Source organism: Tiliqua scincoides, chromosome 7, assembly GCF_035046505.1.
Source record: "Tiliqua scincoides isolate rTilSci1 chromosome 7, rTilSci1.hap2, whole genome shotgun sequence".
NCBI lineage: Eukaryota > Metazoa > Chordata > Lepidosauria > Squamata > Scincidae > Tiliqua > Tiliqua scincoides.
In genome coordinates, this window is record NC_089827.1 from 15,241,270 (window position 1) to 15,261,160 (window position 19,891).

Genomic DNA, 19,891 nt, shown 5'->3' on the forward strand with positions numbered 1-19,891 from the left:
AACCAAAACAGACGTTGGTTTTATGTAGGTATTGTATTGTACATATTTTATTTACTACAGTTGTAAATACGTTTAAAAAGCAACACAATTAAGGAATTAGAAATTGCATTTGGAATTGGCCATCAATTCTTATCTGCTATTTTTTAAGAATCATTTTGTATAAGATTGAAATCATTTTGATTTTAGTTAGATTTAAACACACCTTTGCTGGATTGTATTTGTTGTCTCTCCAGTTTTCTATGTTTGGGTTTTCATATTTGCTAAGCAAGTCTAACTAAACACCATTCCTGCCATTTTGTTTGTTTTTATTGATAGGGGACATGCTTGACCTTCTGAAATGGAGGGCCCATCCAGAAAAAATAGCAGGTTGCCTCTCAAAATTGAAAGAAATTGATGGGTCAGAAATTGTAAAGGTAAACACTGTTTTCGCTGTTTATGTTGCTATCACAATTATAATACAAATAAATTTGTATTAAATTTATTTTTTGAATTTTTTTAACTGTCTAGTTTCTCCAAGATACACTGGATACTTTATTTGGCATTTTAGATGAAAATTCTCAAAAGTATGGATCCCAAGTATTTGATTGTTTGGTAAGATGTTTTTTATGATATGTCCTGATTTAAGTTTAGAAATAGGCTTAAGAAAAGGGCATTAATAAAAACTGATATTATTATTCCTAGGTTCACATAATAAATTTGCTGCAGGATAGCAAATTTCATAATTTCAAGCCAGTAATGGACACCTACATTGAAAGTCATTTTGCAGGAGCTCTTGCATACAGGTAGAAGTATATACACTTAAATTGTTTCACGCTGAGCTATGTTTGGTCATCTGATGAATAAAAGTAGAATTAAGTGCATTGATCAAAATATTCAGTAAATTGCTGCTAAAGAAAAACAAGTTGGAATCACTTTTATTTTATTAATTCCATTTAAATGTCATGTCAAATGGTCTTCTGCATTTTTTCTTTTTCATCCCCCTTCCCCACCCCTTCATGGACCAGGGACAGTGCTTTCTCAGGCTGTTGGGTCGCCTTAAAATATACATTGTGGATATGAGTTATACTGGAACTTCATGGACTCAGAATACTTTTTACTTTAGAATCCTTGAACAATCTGTCAAATAATGGATATTTATATCCAAGGTCACAAAAATTGTAGGAAGCTGTGCTGATCCATTAGGAAAATTGAAAAGCCACTGCTGATAATCTAAAATTTACAATTCTGATTTCAGAATTTTTTGATATAGCTAGAAAAAAATTTCAGACTCATCCGTGTGTGTTTGTGTGTGTGTTTTAAACAGTATTTCTTTGTATTGCCAAGTGAAATTACTTCATGTCATCCAGTGTATTAAGTACTTCTTCCAGGAACTAAGTCTTTTGTTATATAATCTAGAGACCTTATAAAGGTGTTGAAGTGGCATGTTGATCGAATAACAGAAGTGGACAGGCAAGCACACAACCAGGAAGTATTAAAGGTAATAATAATAATTCAGCTGAGAACATGGATTTTGATCCAAACAAATCCCTGTGTGTACAGAGGGCACTTTTGCTAATGTAAGAGGAGTCTGTGATGTATGCTGCATTCCACATTGCCCCCAGGGTCTGCAGCCACCTCAGAGCTTTTAGGGAGCACAAGGCTTCAGTTGAGAGGGCAAGAAAAGCTCCATTCCACAAGCTGAGTTCTACTCAAGGTCTGTTGTATCCAAGCCAATGATATCTTATCTGTTTAGTTCTTTACATACATACATGTATGTTAGTTTTAAAGTAGTGTAAGACCTATCTGGAAGATTGATGGCTCCCTCAAAGATGACTTTGAGCTAGGACAGTGTCAGGTTTTTTGTCCATGAGACAAACGATTTCATTGCATCTTACGCTGAACATACAGTTATGTCAGAAAACTACACTAAAGGTTTGATTTTAAAAAACAATAATTAATCACAGATATACAGGTTGAGTCATTACTCGAGAGGGTTCTGCTCCCAGAACTCACCTGGACCTGGATGGCAAAAATCGAACTAAAGCAAAACTTTAAATAACAATGTCTCTTTGCTCAGCAATTTAAGAACAGCCTTGCTGACCTTTTGTAATGCACACAGAGGCAATCATTCTCTCTCCAGGCACTTAGAAAGGCTTCATTCCCCCTCCCCAGGAGCCCAGCACAGGGAGAGAATGGATAAAGATTTGCATTCTTAATGTGCTCAGGGGGAAGGAAGAGGTACTTGCCTGAGAGAGGCTGTTCTAAGGGCCAGGAGACAGAATGATTGATGGATTGTCTACCAGCTGCCCTCTCCCCCATTAATGAGGCTATTTTTTTCCTTTAATTTAAAGGGACCTTCTCAGCATGTTGAGATAAAACCACAGGTGAAAAACCCATGGATAATAAGGTTATACCTGTTCATGTTTTTTTTACATTTTGTAGGCACAAGAATATATATTTAAGTACATCATTCAGTCACGGAAGCTGTTTTCTCTTGCTACTGGAGGGCAAAATGAGGAGGAATTCTGCTGTTGCATTCAGGAGCTTCTTATGTCTGTTCGATTCTTCCTTTCCCAAGAAACCAAAGGGGCCAGTTCCTTATCTCAGGCTCAAGTAAGATGTGAAAGCTGTTGCCCTAAGTTGTGTTGCTGTTGTTTCTGCTGCCTCTTTGTGTGTTCATTTATACAGGAGGACAGAGTTCTTTTTTTTAATGTGATAAATCATAGATGTTCTTTTCTTCTCACACAATACCAGAACCAGGGGACATCCACTAAAATTGAGTGTTGGGGGAGTTAGAACAGACAAAAGAGAATATTTCTTTACCCAGCATGTAAGTCTGTAGAACTCCTTGCCACAGGATGTGGTAATGGCACCTGGCCTTTATGCATTTAAAAGGGGATTGGACAGATTTATGAAGAAAAAATCCATCACAGGTTGCAAGCCAGGATGGGTATGTGCAACCTCCTTTGTTTTAGAAGTAGGCTACCTCAGAATATCAGATGCAAGGGAGAGGCAACGAGATGTCGATATCTTGTGGTCTTGAGTGCTTCCTAGGGCATCTGATGGGGTACTGTGAGATACAGGAAACTGGAATAGATGGGCCTTTGGCCTGATCCAGTAGGGCTCCTCTTATGTTCTCATACTTCTGGGTTGCTTTCAGCTGTAATAATGTATAATATGCTTTATTCTATCAATGTACTGATGGCAGAATTGAGTCAAAAAAACTGATGGGTTTTTGAAATCAAGCTCTTGGCCAAGCTAACAAACAGAACAATGAGTTAATTGAGTTCCCTGGAATCTTCCAAAAGTATCATGAATCTGCTATCCCAGGTGTTCTCAAACTTTGAGGGAGCTTTACTCCCTTAGTAAGTTCTTGTGGAGGAGGGGCTAGGGCAGTGACGCGATCCCCAGGATCACGTTGCTAAGGAGGGCGAGGGGGGTGCTTTGCACTCACGTTATGTAGGCAGGGCTGCAGCAGGCTGCAGGAGGTGCAGGGAGCCCTGCACAGCCCTGCCCAGTGCTCTCCGAGGCTTGGAACGTTCACTAAAAGCAGGCGCAAAGCACCTCTGCAAAATGGAAGTGCTTTGTGCCCACTTTTAGCGAACGTTCCAAGACTCCGGAAGTGCTGTGCAGGGCTGCGCAGGGCTCCCCGCACCTCCTGCAGCCTGCTGCAGCCCTGCCTTCTTGAAATAAGTGCAAATCACCCCCCTCGCCCCCCTTAGCAACGCGATCCTGGGAATCATGTCGCTGCCTCCCTCCCCTTCCTCCGCCCCTTAACGGGACAGGGGAAGCATTACATGAACTGGTGGGTCGCGACCCACCCATTTGAGAACCACTGTGCTATCCTATCTCTCTGGTTGTAGTCTGTCAATTATCTAATTTCTTGTTTTTATCTACTATCTGTCTTGGTCATCTTAACTGTTTTTCTGTTACCCTCAAATCTTTGTTCTAAACTTACAGATAATTAACAAGAATGCAATATCTCCCATTTCAGAAAGGAAAAAAAGTGGAGAGCATAATTCAGGAATTATACCTAGTAGAGTTGGCCCTTGGTATCTGTATGGGATCCATTCCCAGACCTCCTGTGGTTACCAATATCCATGGATAATGAAATCACAGGGAGGGCCTCAAGGACCTCCCAGAAGCCACCAGAAGACTCTTCTGGTTGTATCCACAAAGTCAAATGAGGCCCTCCAGCACATGTCATCAGCGGAATCAAATTCACTGGTGCTGAACCCACTTATAAGGTGGGTTCACTGTAGTTGCAAAATTACACTCTTTGGCACTTATACTATCTGTCTTGCGTTTTCCTAAAATCATAAAACTGGAAGAAATTCAGGGCTCGTGTTTTCCCCCTGCCCATTTGTCCAAGACAGAACATCTATTCACCAGTCTCTCTTTCCACCAGTGTTGCACAGGCAGAGATCTTCCTGAGCATCCCAGACAACGTTGTATTACAAAGACCAGGTCCAATGTAAAAATATGTCCCCTGAAAAACAAGTTCCAGGGAACTCAAGAATGTTGGCCAACATGCATACTGCAAGGAACACCAAAACTCTCCAGAGCTTGCTTTATTAGTCTGTATATGAAGCCTGTGGGATGATGCAATAGCCATTTATAATAGTATTTACAAATCAGGTGGGTCCTCTTAATCTGTGGGTTTGGAACCTGCAAATTTGACTCAGCGAAGATTCCAAATCATTGTGCAAGGTCTGATCTCTAGACATGACCGGAAGGCACTTCTGGTTGTGTCCGGAGCTCTTTTTGAACCCCACCCATGAATTCCATTATCTAAGGATTTCTGTATCTGGGGCAGTGGGTCTAGGAACAGACCCCGTCTGTGTATTTCGTGGTCCAACTATTACTGATTTTACTGGATAAGGAACTGAACTCTTTAGCAAAGAAATAAAGAACGTTTGAAGAATAGATTCAAAATAGAAATAAATTACAGATTTCCTCCTTACTCCTTTGATGGATATCTCAGATTCATAATATCTTACAAAATTCTGATTGACCCCCTTTTTTCTGTTGCCTTTAGGCAGTCTTTCTCAACTCCTTCCCAGCTGTATACTCAGAGCTGCTGAAGTTGTTTGATGTGAGAGAGGTGGCAAATTTGGTGCGTGATACCCTAGGAAGCTTGCCAACCATCACAAATGCTGATGAATCCCTTCAAGCTGTGAAGCTCCAATGCATTGGAAAAACAGTGGAGAGTCAACTGTACACCAACCCAGGTAGAATGGCAAATCTATGATTACTCTGTAGTTTAAAAAGTCCACTTGATTCATTGATCATCTGACTCCAGTACAACATTAAAGCAGAAAATGTTGTGTTTGCTTTTATGGAAATATTTCTTTCACACTAACAATTATAATAATGTTCAAATATTTCTGTTCTAAAGCTGTAGGACTGGGGAAAAAGTTGCATCTTGTGGAGGAGAAAAAGTTTGCAATTGTTTTAAATGTTAGATTTGAACACATACATTTTTAGTGCTCTTGTTGATGGCTGGGGATAGTGTCATGGATCAGTGTTAGAATACACATTTTGGGTGCAAAAACTTGCCAGTTCAATCCTTAGCATGTCCAGGTAGGACTGGGAAGATGTTATTTATGGGAGTTTTGGGAAATAATAAAGTAAAAAAATATAATCTGGATTTATTCAAAGCTATGATTCTAGCTATCCATGCAGTTATAGCATATGGGTGGAAAGATGCATTAAAATAGACTGGAAAAATGGAATTGGTATTTATATGAATGGATACAATCAGACATAGTATCAATACTGAAACAGGATAAGACATGGGAAGATAAGAAAACCGAGATAAAAAAGAAATGGTTGAGATATATAAAATGGGTAAGGGAAGGGGGGGCCAATACTGTTATAATGGATAAAATCCAAAAGGTGTGCTTATGGCTGCAGATATAAATACTTAAAGGGTCGCTCTTCAAGGGGGGAGGGAAAAAAGGGGGAAAAAGATTGTTGATGTATGATTATGTAAATAGAAGTCGAATGTATACTTTAAAATTAAACATCAATTTAAAAAAAACTTCTACCTTAAAAAAAAAAATCTTGATTAGATGAATTTATAACCCCAATATGTGATAAATCACCATGTGGAGCTCATTGGAAACAGCCTTGGTGTGGCAAATGCTCTCTGTGCTGACCATAACATGTACATCTACATGGATGGTGTCCATCATGTGGAAGATTTTCACACCACTGCCAGATCCGGAACCTAGCCTGGGAGAGATGCAGATTGGCCCATGTCTGCTCAGAGAGAAGTTCATCAATCAGATCAGTTTATATATAGGTCTCTCAGATCCAAGTTCAACTTTCTATTAGTATTATTTCAAGTGTGGTAAATTTAATTTATAGAATGTGTGTGTGGGGGGGAGAAGTCTGACTGATTTATGATGTACCCTTTGACCCCCACCCCCCAAGTTGACTCTCCTCAGCCCCAACTGGAAATTCCCCTACTTTTCTAGAAACTTAAAAATGCACTCAGCCATTACTTTGGAAAAATAAGACATCATGTCCAGGGGTAAAGCTGAGACTTACTGTGATCTGAGTATAATTAAACATCCCTGTCTCAGAGGGTGAAAATGACCACTTTGAAGTGTTTACAATATTCTTTGCTATTGATTGTGGAAAAGTAGCATAGTAAGGAAAGAATTTGTAGGCCGTGCAAACAGATTGTTCATACTTCTAAGACAAAAGAGAGCTTTCTATAATGAACCATTTTCTTTTTAAAATCTTGATTTAACTGCTAATCAGATTTATACAGCACAGTGGGAGTTCCATGTTTTCTGTAGCAAAGGCAGAGGCAGACAGTTCCTTAATCTATGGCATGAAGTCATGTTGGCTTTCCACTGCTGCTCCAGGCATTTCTTGATACCTGACTTTTTCATTATCCGAGTGGCATATGACATCCCTCAAACTCAGGAAATTCATATAAATTATTTTAGGATATAGGAAATGTTTCATGGTAAAGCTCAGAGATTAAAACTGAGTCTATTCATTTTGTCTAGTCATTTTTCAAAAATCAGGTTGAAGTCACATGGGAAATCCAAACAGAATTCTGTAATTAAAGGCTCAGTTCATGTTGTGACAGATTTGCCATGTCTAAAGTGAATGAGGCCTGGCTCTAAATTATCTGAAATAGATGAACATTAGGTCCTAAGTGGGTGAAATAAACCCAGTTAGACCTAATAGACCTACCTGTCTGATAGTTAGACATTAAGGATGCAATCCTACCCAACTTTCCAACACTGAGGTAAGGGCGATGCAGCTTCAAGGTAAGGGAACAAACATTCCCCTACCTTGAGGAGGCCTCCGTGACTGCCCCTCAACTGCAGGATGCAGCACATGCCCCATTGGCACAGCTATGTCAGAGCTAGAAAGTTGGTTAGGATTTGGGCCCAAGTTTGCTGTAGTATGTTGTACTGTTTCTGTATCTGTAGTCTGCTGAGCTTTTGTAAGAAACTTCTCATGCTTCATATAAAAACTATAATATTTCCATTGGAAATCCTCATGTCTCAAGAGGCTTGAACACAACTTCTCCCCTTTCATATGTTCTGTCATCCTGGGGAATGAAGGTGGTAGCTTTTGATATAGGATATAATTTTTCAAATGTGGATACTTTCAACCAGGGAATTTCCTATATGAAAACTGTTGGTGCAATTCCATGAGAACTCTGTACAACTTCAACCAGTGAAGGTTTTGATTTGATCCTTAATTAGAGGATCACGGGGGAAAATGCCCCTAAAGAAGTGTTCACACGCTATTTCCATTTTCCCAGAATCACGCTGTATTTTGCTACCAGTCGTTTTGCATCACCTCTATGTGCATCTGCAAGAGCAAAAGGATCTGGTAATGTGTGCCCGAATCCTTAGCAACATATTTTGCCTCATCAAGAAAAATAGTTCAGTAAGTATAACTTAACAGGACTTGTAACTGAGTTTTTTAATAGCTGTAAAATAAAATTAAAAATCCTCACCTGTCTGAAGGGGTAGTGAAATTATATATAGGTCTGACTTTGGTACCTGCAGGGGATCCATCTGTGGCTACACACGGCCTCTACAGGTCTCAAAAAGGCTCCTGGAAGCATTGGAAGGGCAATTCTGGTTTTCATGAAACCGGCACCTCCAGGGACCTTTCTGAGTGTCTCAGAAAACCTCCTGAATGTGACCAGAACTTTGTTCCTGTCACATCTGGGAGGTCCTCAGTGCATCCTCAGCTGTGGGGTTGGAACCATAGTGGATGAAATCCCCGAGTCCCGGATCTGTGGATAAAAAGGACACACTACACACCATGAGTATGTCTACGCTGCTCTGTGACCATTTCTGTTGCTGACAACTGCATACTTGGAAAAAGTGGCAAGAAGAATGTTTAGCGTTTCTCTGTATAGTGTGTTTTACCTGGGTCATTGCTGAGTTAAATATCTTACTCATGAACCAGCAGTGCCTACACAGAAGAGTACCACTGAAAGAGAGCTCTGCTTGAGATTATTATTATTATTATTATTATTATTATTATTATTATTATTATTATTATTATTATTACTAACAACAGTATAATGGAGATGAAATCTGAACTAACCATGTTCTTGAACACCATGACTCTTTATATTTGGACAAACAGGTTTGTCCTGTCCTTCCTTAAGTTCACTTTGTCCCTGCCACCTGACACTAAATCAATACTTTTTGAGCCTGCTTGGTTTTGTATTTATTTTTGGGTTATTGTATTTACATGTTCTTTTGTGTTAATTAAAAACACCCTAAGAATGGTGACCCAAAAGAATGACAAATAGACCAACTCTCTTCATAAACATAAGAACAGCCTCACTGGATCAGGCCATAGGCCCATCTAGTCCAGCTTCCTGTATCTCACAGCGGCCCACCAAATGCCCCAGGGAGCATACCAGATAACAAGAGACCTCATCCTTCAGCCACACTAGACGCTGTGCCAGAACCACCTTTCAGAGCGCAATACCATAGTCTTTCGAGACTGAAGGTTGCCAATACATCCTGGTGCCCTCCCTTGCATCTGGCATTCTGACATAGCCCATTTCTAAAATCAGGAGGTTGCACATACACATCATGGCTTGTAACCCATAATGGATTTTTCCTCCAGAAACTTGTCCAATCCCCTTTTAAAGGCATCCAGACCAGATGCCATCACTACATCCTGTGGCAAAATCATTCCACCCAAACAGGGACTTGAACCCTGGACCCTCAGATTAAAAGTCTGATGCTCTACCAACTGAGCTATCCAGGCGCTCTAGCAAAGGACAGAGGAAACCTGAGCAGGTAAGTCTACCTCTCCTACAGAGAAAGCCAAGGTACAAACTTGACAGACACTGGACTGTAGCAGCAGTTCATTCATGCACACAAAGCAATATTGGATTAGGCAAGGGAGACCTTGCAGAGGCATCCAGGAACTGAAGCTTGAAAATGAGACAGTCTTCGCATGTATAAAACATAACATTTTGTAGCAAAAGGATTAGAGAGATTTTAATGGCAGCCAAGAACGTATTTGTGCTTGCAGAATTTAATCTGTTTTCAGTAGTATTCTATGCAGGCCTCATAAATCTTTAAGCACATTTTCTCTTGTTGTACAGACATGAATGCTTTCTCCGGCTATGATGTTTGGAGGGAGGAACCCTGACTCTGTACTTTTCATAAACCTTGTTCCATATTCCTTTTGAAATCCAGCTGGGAAAAAGATATTACTGATGCCCTTTTTAGATATTTTAAGTAGCCACAATAAATGCACAGTGAGGAAACATGGTAGTCTCTACTCCTGACCTGTGAGTAGAGGTGGGAGAAGAAAAGTTTTATTTTTTCACGGATTTAAGTGTTTTCCAAAAGTTAGATGTGCAGAAAGCGGTGTTACGTGTTTTTATTCAAAATTTACATTATAATTATAAATTATAATTGTTTTAAAAGTGTACTAGGTAGTTGGAACAGTGTCAGCAGATGCAGCCAGTCATTACCCATGTACACATACCCATTAAATAATAAATAAAACTCAAATAAAATGGTTTTATTTTAATTTTTGCAGATTTGGGGTTTCTTTTCTTTTCTTTTTACAAAAATGAGAAGTGCAGAAAGCAGTGTTATGTGTTTTTATTTCGTTATCGCTGTTTTCACCAACCTCTTTGTATGAATACTCATCAGCTGTGCATGGTATTCTCACAGATGATCCAAACTTGCATAGGTTAAGGGCAAAACCTATCCTCTGTGTATTTATTCAGACACTTAGTATGTGTGAAAGGGGCTTTTATGCAATTTGTATACAAATGTCTGACCATCTAGTGGTCTTTCTTATTTGAATCCAGTTTGGTTAATTTAGAGCGCAATCCTATGCATGTCTATTCTAAGGTAAGGCTTATTATAGTCAATGGAATTTACTCCCAAGTATGTGAGGATAGGATTGCAACCTTAGAAGGGTACACTTATTAAAGACAGTGGAATTTCTTTTCTGCCTCTGGCAGAGTTACATCTACTGAAGGGTGAAATGCATAATTCTCCCCTTGAACACAATTCAGTTTGTGATAATTGGATAAGGAAACTTTAAATTGTTATTCCTTAATACTAATCTATGTATATATATATATATGTATGTATGTATTTTGTTTTACATGAACAAAAGGAAAAATCAGTTTTAGAAGAAATAGATGTAATTGTGAACAGTTTGCTAGATGTACTGCTCAGAACTATCTTGGAGATCACAAGCCAGCCTCAGCCAGCAGGATCTGCCACAAGGCTTCAGTTTCAAGATGTGACTGTAAGTGTTAAGAACAGAAATAACTTGATGTGTAGATTGAAGCTGTAATTTATTGCTCCCCCCACTCCCTTCCCCCACTTTCTTACAGTGAATAAAAATAAAAAAGGGCCAATCCAAATTGTGTGCCTGTGTTCCAAGGTGAGTACACAACATCAGCATACACAAGGATTTCTGCTAAACCCTACTGTCAGGACAATTTCCCATGTACATGTGAGCGTTGTCATACATTAAAATCCATCGAGAAGTATGTGAATTGGTATGATAAATTTTATGTATTGATCACCCTCTCTGGAGTACTTTACCAAGCCCAGGGAGAGTAAATAGATATATCACGAACCTGAAATGAATAACTCTTAGGCAAGACTGAGCAAGAATTGATGAGCTTTTCTTTTAATTGAATCACTAGTCATTATATTTTGTCACTTTGCAGGGTTAATTAACCGCTCTGGGAGAACACTATTGCCACTTACTGCTACAGTGAATAGCCAATGAGCAATTGGCTCTATAAGGGCCCAACCCTATCCAACTTTCCCATGCCAATGCGGCCTTAGTGCAGCCCTGAGCTAAGGGAGCAAATATTCCCTTACCTCGAGGAGGGCTTTGTGACTGCCCCCCCCCCCCCCACTGCAGGATGTAGCACACACCCCATTGGCATGGCTGCATCAGTGCTGGAAAGTTGGATAGGATTGGGCTCTATTTAGAAACTTTTCATAGAATTGCACAGACCTCCTGTATTTCCTGGTGATTTGACTCCACTATTTATTTTGTCTCTATACCTGTGTGTGTGTAATTTTATTTTCAAAATTTTTTAACTTCATAAAAATGAAAACACTATACAAAATTAAAAATACGCAGTGAAACATAAAGATATACATTTGCTTACTGAGCATACATCTGGTGAAACAGAGTCTAGTACATGAACTTATGCTGCGATGTTGGTCTATTGTTTTAGACATAAGAGAACTATCAGGTAAGAGTACTTATTAGGACTATGCAAATGAGCAAAGAGCACTTTCTGAAGCTTGGCAGGCTATTCAAAGCTTCCAACAAACCTAGAAGCTTTTCAGCAACATGGTTTGTGCACGAAAGCAAACTGACAAAAAACTGGGCCAGAAATGACCTTCAAAACCGTAATTTCCTAGCAATCCAATTTGATTGAATCATAGGCCAGACAGTGAATGCTAACCTTACTGAAAGCTTAGCATAGTTAAGAAATCAAGAAAGGGCTACATTCTCGCTCCTGCTGCGCAGTCATTGCATGTGCAAATTCTTCCTTTGCCTATTAGCTGTAACCATCCTTATGACTGGCTTACCTTTTGTTTCCAAAATCAAATGCAATTATTGTAACTTTATTTACCGTCTTATATTTTAACACTTTTAAATACACTATTTAAGTATGCCTAACAACACTGTATAAACATTTCTTAAGTATACTGAAGAAAGTATTTTGGTATCCAATCTGAATAAACACAGGCACTTCTAGGTATATAAATACATGCCATTGTTTTGTGTCATTGTCTCATATGGCACAGATATAGTAGCTAGGAGTTCTAGAATTTAAGGACCTGGTCCTTGAAGATACATCTTACAAGTTTATGGTTCACTTATATTTGGGATATCAAAAATCATCACATTTCTATGAGGTTGCAAGTCTAGCCTGAAGAAGAGACCCAGCTCTTATGAATCAATGAGTAATTTCACATACCAATAAATTCTGTCAAATCAAGCTCTCTGGTGTTTTTTAAAAATCAATATCAAAAATTGATGACTGGGCAAATGTTAAGTAAAATGCGAGTATGTAGTTTTGATGCAAGTTTAAAAGTGTGAAATGTTTAATGTCAGATTCAGTTACTGGACAAGCACATTTAAAGAGCAATTCTATGCCCTGTATGCTTGGAAATAAGCTGTGTTCAAGATAAGTGTGTAAAGGATTGCAGTCTTAGGGCCCAATCCTATCCAATTTTCCAGTGCTGGTGCAACAGTGCCAACGGGGTGTGCACTGCATCCTGTGGTGGGGAAGCAGTCCCAGAGGCCTAAGGGTATGGCAACATTTGATGCCTTACCTCAGGGCTGCATTGTGGCTGCACCAGTGCTGGAAAATTGGATAGGACTGGGCCTTTAATCTCCCAAATAATATGTCAATCTTTAAGAAGTATAGGTTTCTGAAAAATATATATAATTTGAACTGTTAAATTCATTATCACTTTATAGACTGCATCAGTGTTTGTTTCGCATTTAACTGAATATGGTTCAGTGGCAGATCAATACAGGAATTTTTAAAAACGGAAAGTGCTATCCCCCAAAATTCAGTAACTAGGTAATTCTCTATCCTGTTCCTTTACGTAGGTTACTGAAACTGAGTTACAGCATAATTTCAGAGACCTCTAATCTCAGCTAAACAATTTTTAAAAAATGTATGGAATCAACTATCAGAATTACATGACTAGTACTAGCACTAGAGAACAGGAAAACCATAATTCCAGTATCACAGGGCAAAGTAATCATTTCCTCAACTTAATCACAACTTCTGAAGACTATCATTTCTTCAGTGCTTTATTAGGTGAAAATACTGAAACACAACAGTAGAAAGATAAGGATTATATCCTCATGCCATATCCTTAAATGTGCTCAGTTACTGATGTAGCCTTACATTTTGAATCAGTCTGTCTTAATTTGTTGACTTATTTTGCCAATCAACACTGGCTACAGTTAACCATTTAGCCAAGAAAATTTAAACCACATGTGGAGATTTTTAGACATGGCACACATGTATTTTTAACAATTCAAGTGTGGATCCTGCAAGTGTTTCCAAATCTTAACGATTTCCTGAGGTTTTCTGCTGTGAACCAAAATGAGTTTTGTGTAATTACAAATGTTGTCCCTGTGTTTCTTTTTGATATCAAATGTCTTGAAGCCTCTGTGTTTCTCTGGGGCAAGGCCGAGTTTCCGGAGGCACATCCCGGTGTACACATCATCGATAGGATAAAGGAGGACCTGGTCAGATATGTTGGTCAACTTAGGCACCAGTTTCCCAGAATAGAGATACCCGCCACCTCCCGCGTATGGAGGATAAAAGCCTCTATAGATAGTTTCCGGGATATAGTATTTTAGTTTCTTTTCGCGTTTGGGCCTGGCGTCTTTGATCACGTCGCCAATGAATAGGTTTTCTGCTTTAGACTTGGTTAAGCTCTTCAGGTAATCCAAGACCTGGTAGGTATTCACGAAGACATCGTCATCGCCCTTGAAGACGAACCGTGCACCTGGGCAGGTGCGGGTGGCCCATTTCAGGAACAGCACTTCCTTCAGAGTCAGGTTGAAGAAGGTGTCCTTGTAGTCCCACAGAAGAATGTCCCTATGGGTCTGGCTCTCAAACTGCAACAGGTCGGAGAGATCAGGGAAGTTGTCCTCTGGCGGGGTCTGACCCAAGAGGAAGACCCTGGCGATGGTGAAGTCTCCAGAGGTGACTTCTTTGCCCCATGACTTGCGGATGGCTTGACGTCGGTCAATATGGGGGATGGCGGACTTGATGGCCAGCAGCAGGAACGGCGCCTTGGGGCTGCACTTGTGGGGCTGGTCCATCAAGAGGGGGTAATCCCTACACCTGTAGTAGCGCAGGAAGTCTTGGAAGCGGTTCGGCAGGTTCTTGAAGCCACGCACTTCAGAGGCCACGGCCAGGTCTGGGTGGCAGGAGCAGAAGGCGGCCCCCTCAGAGGAGACACGCTGTGCCACAGTGGTGTTGGAAAGCACCGCCAGGATGGGGTTGTAGAGGCGCTCCAGGGTCTGCTGCCGCCTGTTCCAGTAGGCCCTGGACGGGGTGAAACTCTTCCAGAAGGCCCTGCGGGGGATGATGACTGCAGGCTCGTGACCACGCCTCAAGAGCTCCACCACCACGTACAGGAGGAAGTTGACCACCACAAGGAGGGACAACAGTCTGGCTCTGGCACGTGCCACTGCCCTCATGGTGCGTTGCTCGTGTGGTGGTGGCCTCCCACCCAGGAGTGTTTGTCTCAGCCCCCGCATGGGGAGTATCGCCTCAGGCCCTTTGCACGTGGTGCTTCAGGCCACCGCAGGAGCTTGCCTCATGAGTAGCGTCGCCTCAGGTTCCTCACAGGTGTCCCTCAGCCTCTCCATGAGGAGCGCTGCCTCAGGAGCGTCGGCTCAGCCCCCTCGGGAGGGAAGCTGACTCGGGTCCCTGAGGAGGAGCATCGCCTCAGGCCCCTCACCTGCGCCCCCTGAGGAGGGTCCTCTCAGCTCCCTCACGAGGAGATGCCTCAGGTTCCCCTCAGCCCCCTCACGGGGAGCGTCACCTCAGGCTCCTCACAAGCGTGGTGCTTCGGGCCCCCTCACGAGAAGAGTCGCCTCAGGAGAAGTGTCCCCTCAGGCTGCCTCAGGAACGTCGCCTCAGCCCCTTCAGGAGGACGTCCCCTCAGCCGCCTCACGAAGAGAGGCGGCGGGCGCCCCCTTTGTCCCCGAGGGAAGGGCGCAGCCAAGTTTCCCTCACGATCTTCTGGGCTCTCCCTCAAGTCGCGGGCTTGCAGAGGAGGCGCCGGCCTCGCCCCTTCCCCGTCGCGCCCCTCTCGCGCTGCTGGAAGGGGCAGCGGGTGGCGGCGGCGGCGGAGGAGGAGGAGGGCGACGCGCTCCCGCCTCCACTCGGCTCTCCTTGGGGCGCAGTCCCTGTCCACACTTACTGGACAGGAAGCCCGTGGACTATAATGGGGCTTGCTTCTGAGTAGACATGCCCAGGCTTGGGCTCTAGGCGTGAACAAGACTAGGTGTGTCTACTCAGAAGAAAGCCCCATTGAATTCAGTGGGGCTTACTCCCAGGAAAGTGTGGCTAGGATTGCAGCCTTACTGGCCAATCCTATGCCTATCTACTCAGAAGTAAACCCCATTGAATTCAGTGGGACTTACTCCCAGGAAAGTGTGGCTAGGATTGCAGCCTTACTGGCCAATCCTATGCTTGTCTACTCAGAAGTAAGTCCTATTGTGCCTAGAAAGGCAGTCTGACAGTCTGACAATCCTATTGCTGTCTGCTCAGAAGTAAACCCCATTGAATTCACTGGGGCTTACTCCCAGGAAAGTGTGGCTAGGATTGCAGCCTTACTGGCCAATCCTATGCCTATCTACTCAGAAGTAAACCCCATTGAATTCAGTGGGACTTCCAAGAAAATGTGCCTAGGATTGCAACCTTAAAGCACAATCCTATTCAAGTCTACTCAGAAGTAAACTCCTTTGAATTCAGTGGGACTTACTCCCAGGAAAGTGTGGCTAGGATTGCAGCCTTACTGGCCAATCCTATGCTTGTCTACTCAGAAGTAAGTCCTATTGTGCCTAGAATGGCAGTCTGACAGTCCAATCCTATACCTGTCTACTCTGAAATAGGTCTTGTTGTGTCCCTCCCAGGAAAGTGTGCCTAGGATTGTAGTCTGACAGCACAATCCTGTGCCTTCTATTCAGAAGTAAGCCCCACTGAATTCAATGTGGGGCTTACTCCCAGGAAAGTGCATAGAATTGCAGCTTCCTGAGAGTAAACTCAATTTGAAACAATGGGTTTTACTTTTGAGTAGAGGAGCTTAGGGTTGTGCCCTCACAAACCCATTCATGTCTACTCAGAAGTAAATCCCATCATGTCCAATAGGTCTTACTCCCAGGAAAGTGATTCATAGGATTGCGGCCTGAGTGTGGACTCCTCCAGAGCCTTTTTGCCCCCAGAAAGAAGCAGCCACCACATGTGTCTTCTGATCTTTGCTGTGAGGAGATGAAAATGGACTGCATGAAGACCAGAAAGAGGCAAAGATTTCTTGCCCTCAGACCCACTTGCAGATGCTGGGACCACTCATCATCCCCTTTCCTCCTTTCCCTCCTCTTCCTCCTCCTGCCATTTCAAAGGAAGAGGAACAGGATGGGGCACAATCCTATCCTTGCCTACTCAGACCCTTGAGTTCAGTGGGGCTTACTCTCAGAAAAGTGTGCACAGTTTTGCAGCCCTCATCAGCTGGCTCTGGGATCCAAGCCCCCATTTGCTAGGCAGCTTCCCTGATGAAGCTTCACAGCATGGTTAGTGCCACCAGGGCTTGTTAACCAACCTTTGAAGCTGGTGTGGAGTAGTGCTCTCTCTCTCATGTGCGCGCGCACGCACGCGCACACACACACACACACACACGTATTTAAGCTTAAGGTCCTTGAAACTTTAGAGCACTGATTTTCAGTCTTTTTCATCTCACTGCACACTGACAAAGCACTAAAATTCTCAAGGCACACCTTCAGTTTTTTTGGTAATTGTCAAGGCACACTTTCAGTTTTTTTGGTAATTGACAAGGCACACCACACTGCAGGTGAGGGGCTTATGTCCCCCAACAACCTCACTAATAAATGACCCTCCCCTGCACATGCCCAATCTCATCTGATCTTGGAAGCTAAGCAGGGTCAGGCCTGGTTAGTACTTGGATGGGAGACCGCCTGGGAATACCAGGTGCTGTAGGCTTATACCATAGTCTTTCGAGACTGAAGGGTGCCAACCAAGCTCCGTGGCATACATGCCAATCATTCACAGTACACCATTGTGCCATGATACACAGGTTGAAAATTGATGCTTTAGAGCAGCCATTTTCAATCACGTGGCACACTAGTGTGCCGTGAGTGTTCTACAGGAATTTGGGGGAGGATCATTTATTAGTAGGGCCAATGGGGATGTGAGCCCCCCACTGGCAGCATGGTGTGCCTTGTCAATTGTCAAAAACCTGATGGTGTGTCTTGACAATTTTAGTGCCTTGTCAGTGTGTCACGAGATGAAAAAGGTTGAAAATTGCTGCTTTAGAGTCTTGCTGGATCAGGCTGAGGGCATGTTTAGTTCAGTGCTCTGCAGAGGCCCACCAATCTCCTCAGAGAAGCCCATAAAGTGGACATAAAGGCGACATTCCCCTTGTTTTCAGCCAGCATTTGTTATTCAGTAGTAGGACCTCTCTTCTGTTATTTGCAGCTAATGTGTTCCTACAGAGTGCTTATTTCCGGTTTTGACCTATTTAATGACATCATTTCCTGCCAGATGACATAATCACTTCCAGCCCTCAGTAAGCATCATGAGTGCTATTCAGCCTACTGTATGACATGAGTTTGATATCCCTGTAACAGCTAGTGACAGATGTTCTCTCTATGAAGTTGTCAAGCCTCTGCCTCTGAATACCAGTTGGAGGGGAGCAGTGGCAGAAGAGGGTATGTTTCCACTCCTGGGTCCCTCCTGAGAGGCCCAGGTCTGGTGCGCCTTCCTGTTGTTTGCTGTGCAAACACTTTCTCTGCCACCCTCTCTGATCCCTGTTTGGCCTTGTACCTGATTTAGGTGGGCACTTCTGTTTTTAAAAAACTAAGCAGCAGCCATCTCTATAGCTTGTGGTAGTGAATTAGATCATATATAATTAGATTAGGATTATATTACTGTATATCCTAACAATAAACAAACTTTACTGTTTGTATCCTATTCCTCCGCCAGTTCATTTCATTTGATATCTTCATATTCTGATGTAAAACTGAATGAAAATTGTCTTTGGAACACAGCTGATGATACTTGGTAGATGTATCAATAGCTTTCCAACATTAAAAAAAAATTGAAAAGCACCACTGGAGTAGGCAATCAGGCAATGGCTTAAATATTTTCCTTCCTACTGTATGTACACTGAAAATCACCACCATCCCACACACACACCCATAGGAAATCTCAATCTGATCCTTCCCGTGTCTTTATCAGTCACCTTGTGGTGGGTTCAGGTTTTCCCTTTGAACATATGCATTCTGGTTTGTAACATTTGTTGTGAGCTGCCTTGAATCCTTTGATATAAGGCAGGTTATACAGTAAATAATTTTAAAGTGAAAAGCACATTTCCACATGAAATATTTGAAACAGGCGGAGAAGACTGAAATCATGGAAGATATTAACCTTGTCAACCATATGGACAAACAGGCTACATATTAAAATATCCATGTGAGATTATTATTAGACAGCCATGTAAACATCAGAACCCTGTGGTAAAAGTATCATTTGTTCTGGCTCTAAGGAGGCCAAACTCCTATTTCATAGGGAGCACCAAAAAAAAAAAAAAAAAAAAGGTGAAATAATGTCAGATTGTGCTCTGCATTTTTTTAAAATGCTTGACATCTTTTACAACAGGAGGCATGCAAAGAGCAACTCCCTTATTTTTTGTTCATTCAGCAAAATTTTCAGAGAAACATTTAGTGTACTCAGTTCTTTGACTTGTAGCCTTTTGAACTGTTTTTGTGTTTGTTTGTTTTGCACCATTTAGTCCTTTACTTTAAATTTAAAAAAACAAAACACTTTTCTAATGGAAAATCAATTCTAGTAATTCCTGAGGTCAGCATTTTGTAGATAATTAATAACATATTACATCTATTTTTTCACCCCTTCTGATAGAGGGCAACACTTCCTGTCAAGAAATCAAATATTGTATTTACAGATACCGTTGATGGTAACACCAAGCTCTAGATCTGAGATAATCGACTTGTAAGATTTCATAATTACTAATAAAATGTCATCACTTTAAGTTATGAAAAGTTGCAATAGTGCTAAATGATACAATACTTTTTTCATACAATAGCTTGGTTGAATACAAGCCCATTGACTTTGATTTAACAATTCCCATATATGTATTGCTAAATAAGTGTTGTGAAATAAGTATAGCCTTAAGTTAAACATGCTTCGTTTTAATGGGTTTCCTTTTGACACTTTCAATCTGCACACATCCACTCTTTCTACAAAGCTATATGGTGGTCTTATTTATACACAGTACCAAAGAATAGACTCTTGGGGTCCTTGCAAAGTGTTATGGAGGCCATTGTGCAGAGAAGTTTTGAACACCACATCAAATACTTAATTTTACAGTGACTCATTGCACAGCATAAGGCAATTATATACTGCTATGTAGCAAGATCATGCAGTACTGTACTTGCTTATGGCAACATACTGAGCCAAATGCTCTTGAGTTATTTGTGAAGAAAGACACCACCCAATTCAAGTGTAGGTGGCAGGTTCTATCCCCTTGTTAGGAAAGTATTCTACACTTATCAGAATAATTAATAAGTATTTTGAAGTGTAGGTGGACTTATACAGAAATACCAG

The 19,891-nt window shown here is 41.6% G+C and overlaps 2 protein-coding genes, 1 non-coding gene and 1 pseudogene across 4 annotated transcripts in view; 2 read left to right on the forward strand and 2 right to left on the reverse strand.

The window, feature by feature from the left end:
- Positions 1–19,891, forward strand: part of DOCK4 (dedicator of cytokinesis 4) — a 282,880-nt gene that overhangs the window by 178,800 nt on the left and 84,189 nt on the right. For both annotated transcript variants that reach the window (XM_066633137.1, XM_066633138.1), the window contains exons 18-25: positions 316–413; positions 508–591; positions 682–782; positions 1,396–1,477; positions 2,422–2,592; positions 5,018–5,210; positions 7,775–7,902; positions 10,630–10,764. In XM_066633137.1, the coding sequence (XP_066489234.1) occupies positions 316–413; positions 508–591; positions 682–782; positions 1,396–1,477; positions 2,422–2,592; positions 5,018–5,210; positions 7,775–7,902; positions 10,630–10,764 (992 nt within the window). The remainder of the gene's footprint in view (positions 1–315; positions 414–507; positions 592–681; positions 783–1,395; positions 1,478–2,421; positions 2,593–5,017; positions 5,211–7,774; positions 7,903–10,629; positions 10,765–19,891) is intronic.
- TRNAK-UUU (transfer RNA lysine (anticodon UUU)) lies at positions 9,180–9,252 on the reverse strand. The gene has a single exon. It is a non-coding gene; the product is annotated as a tRNA-Lys (tRNA).
- LOC136657015 (N-acetyllactosaminide beta-1,3-N-acetylglucosaminyltransferase 2-like) lies at positions 13,540–14,724 on the reverse strand. Its single transcript, XM_066633579.1, has one exon. It carries the CDS (start codon positions 14,722–14,724, stop codon positions 13,540–13,542), a length of 1,185 nt encoding a protein of 394 aa, XP_066489676.1.
- LOC136657802 (5S ribosomal RNA) lies at positions 17,129–17,248 on the forward strand (annotated as a pseudogene).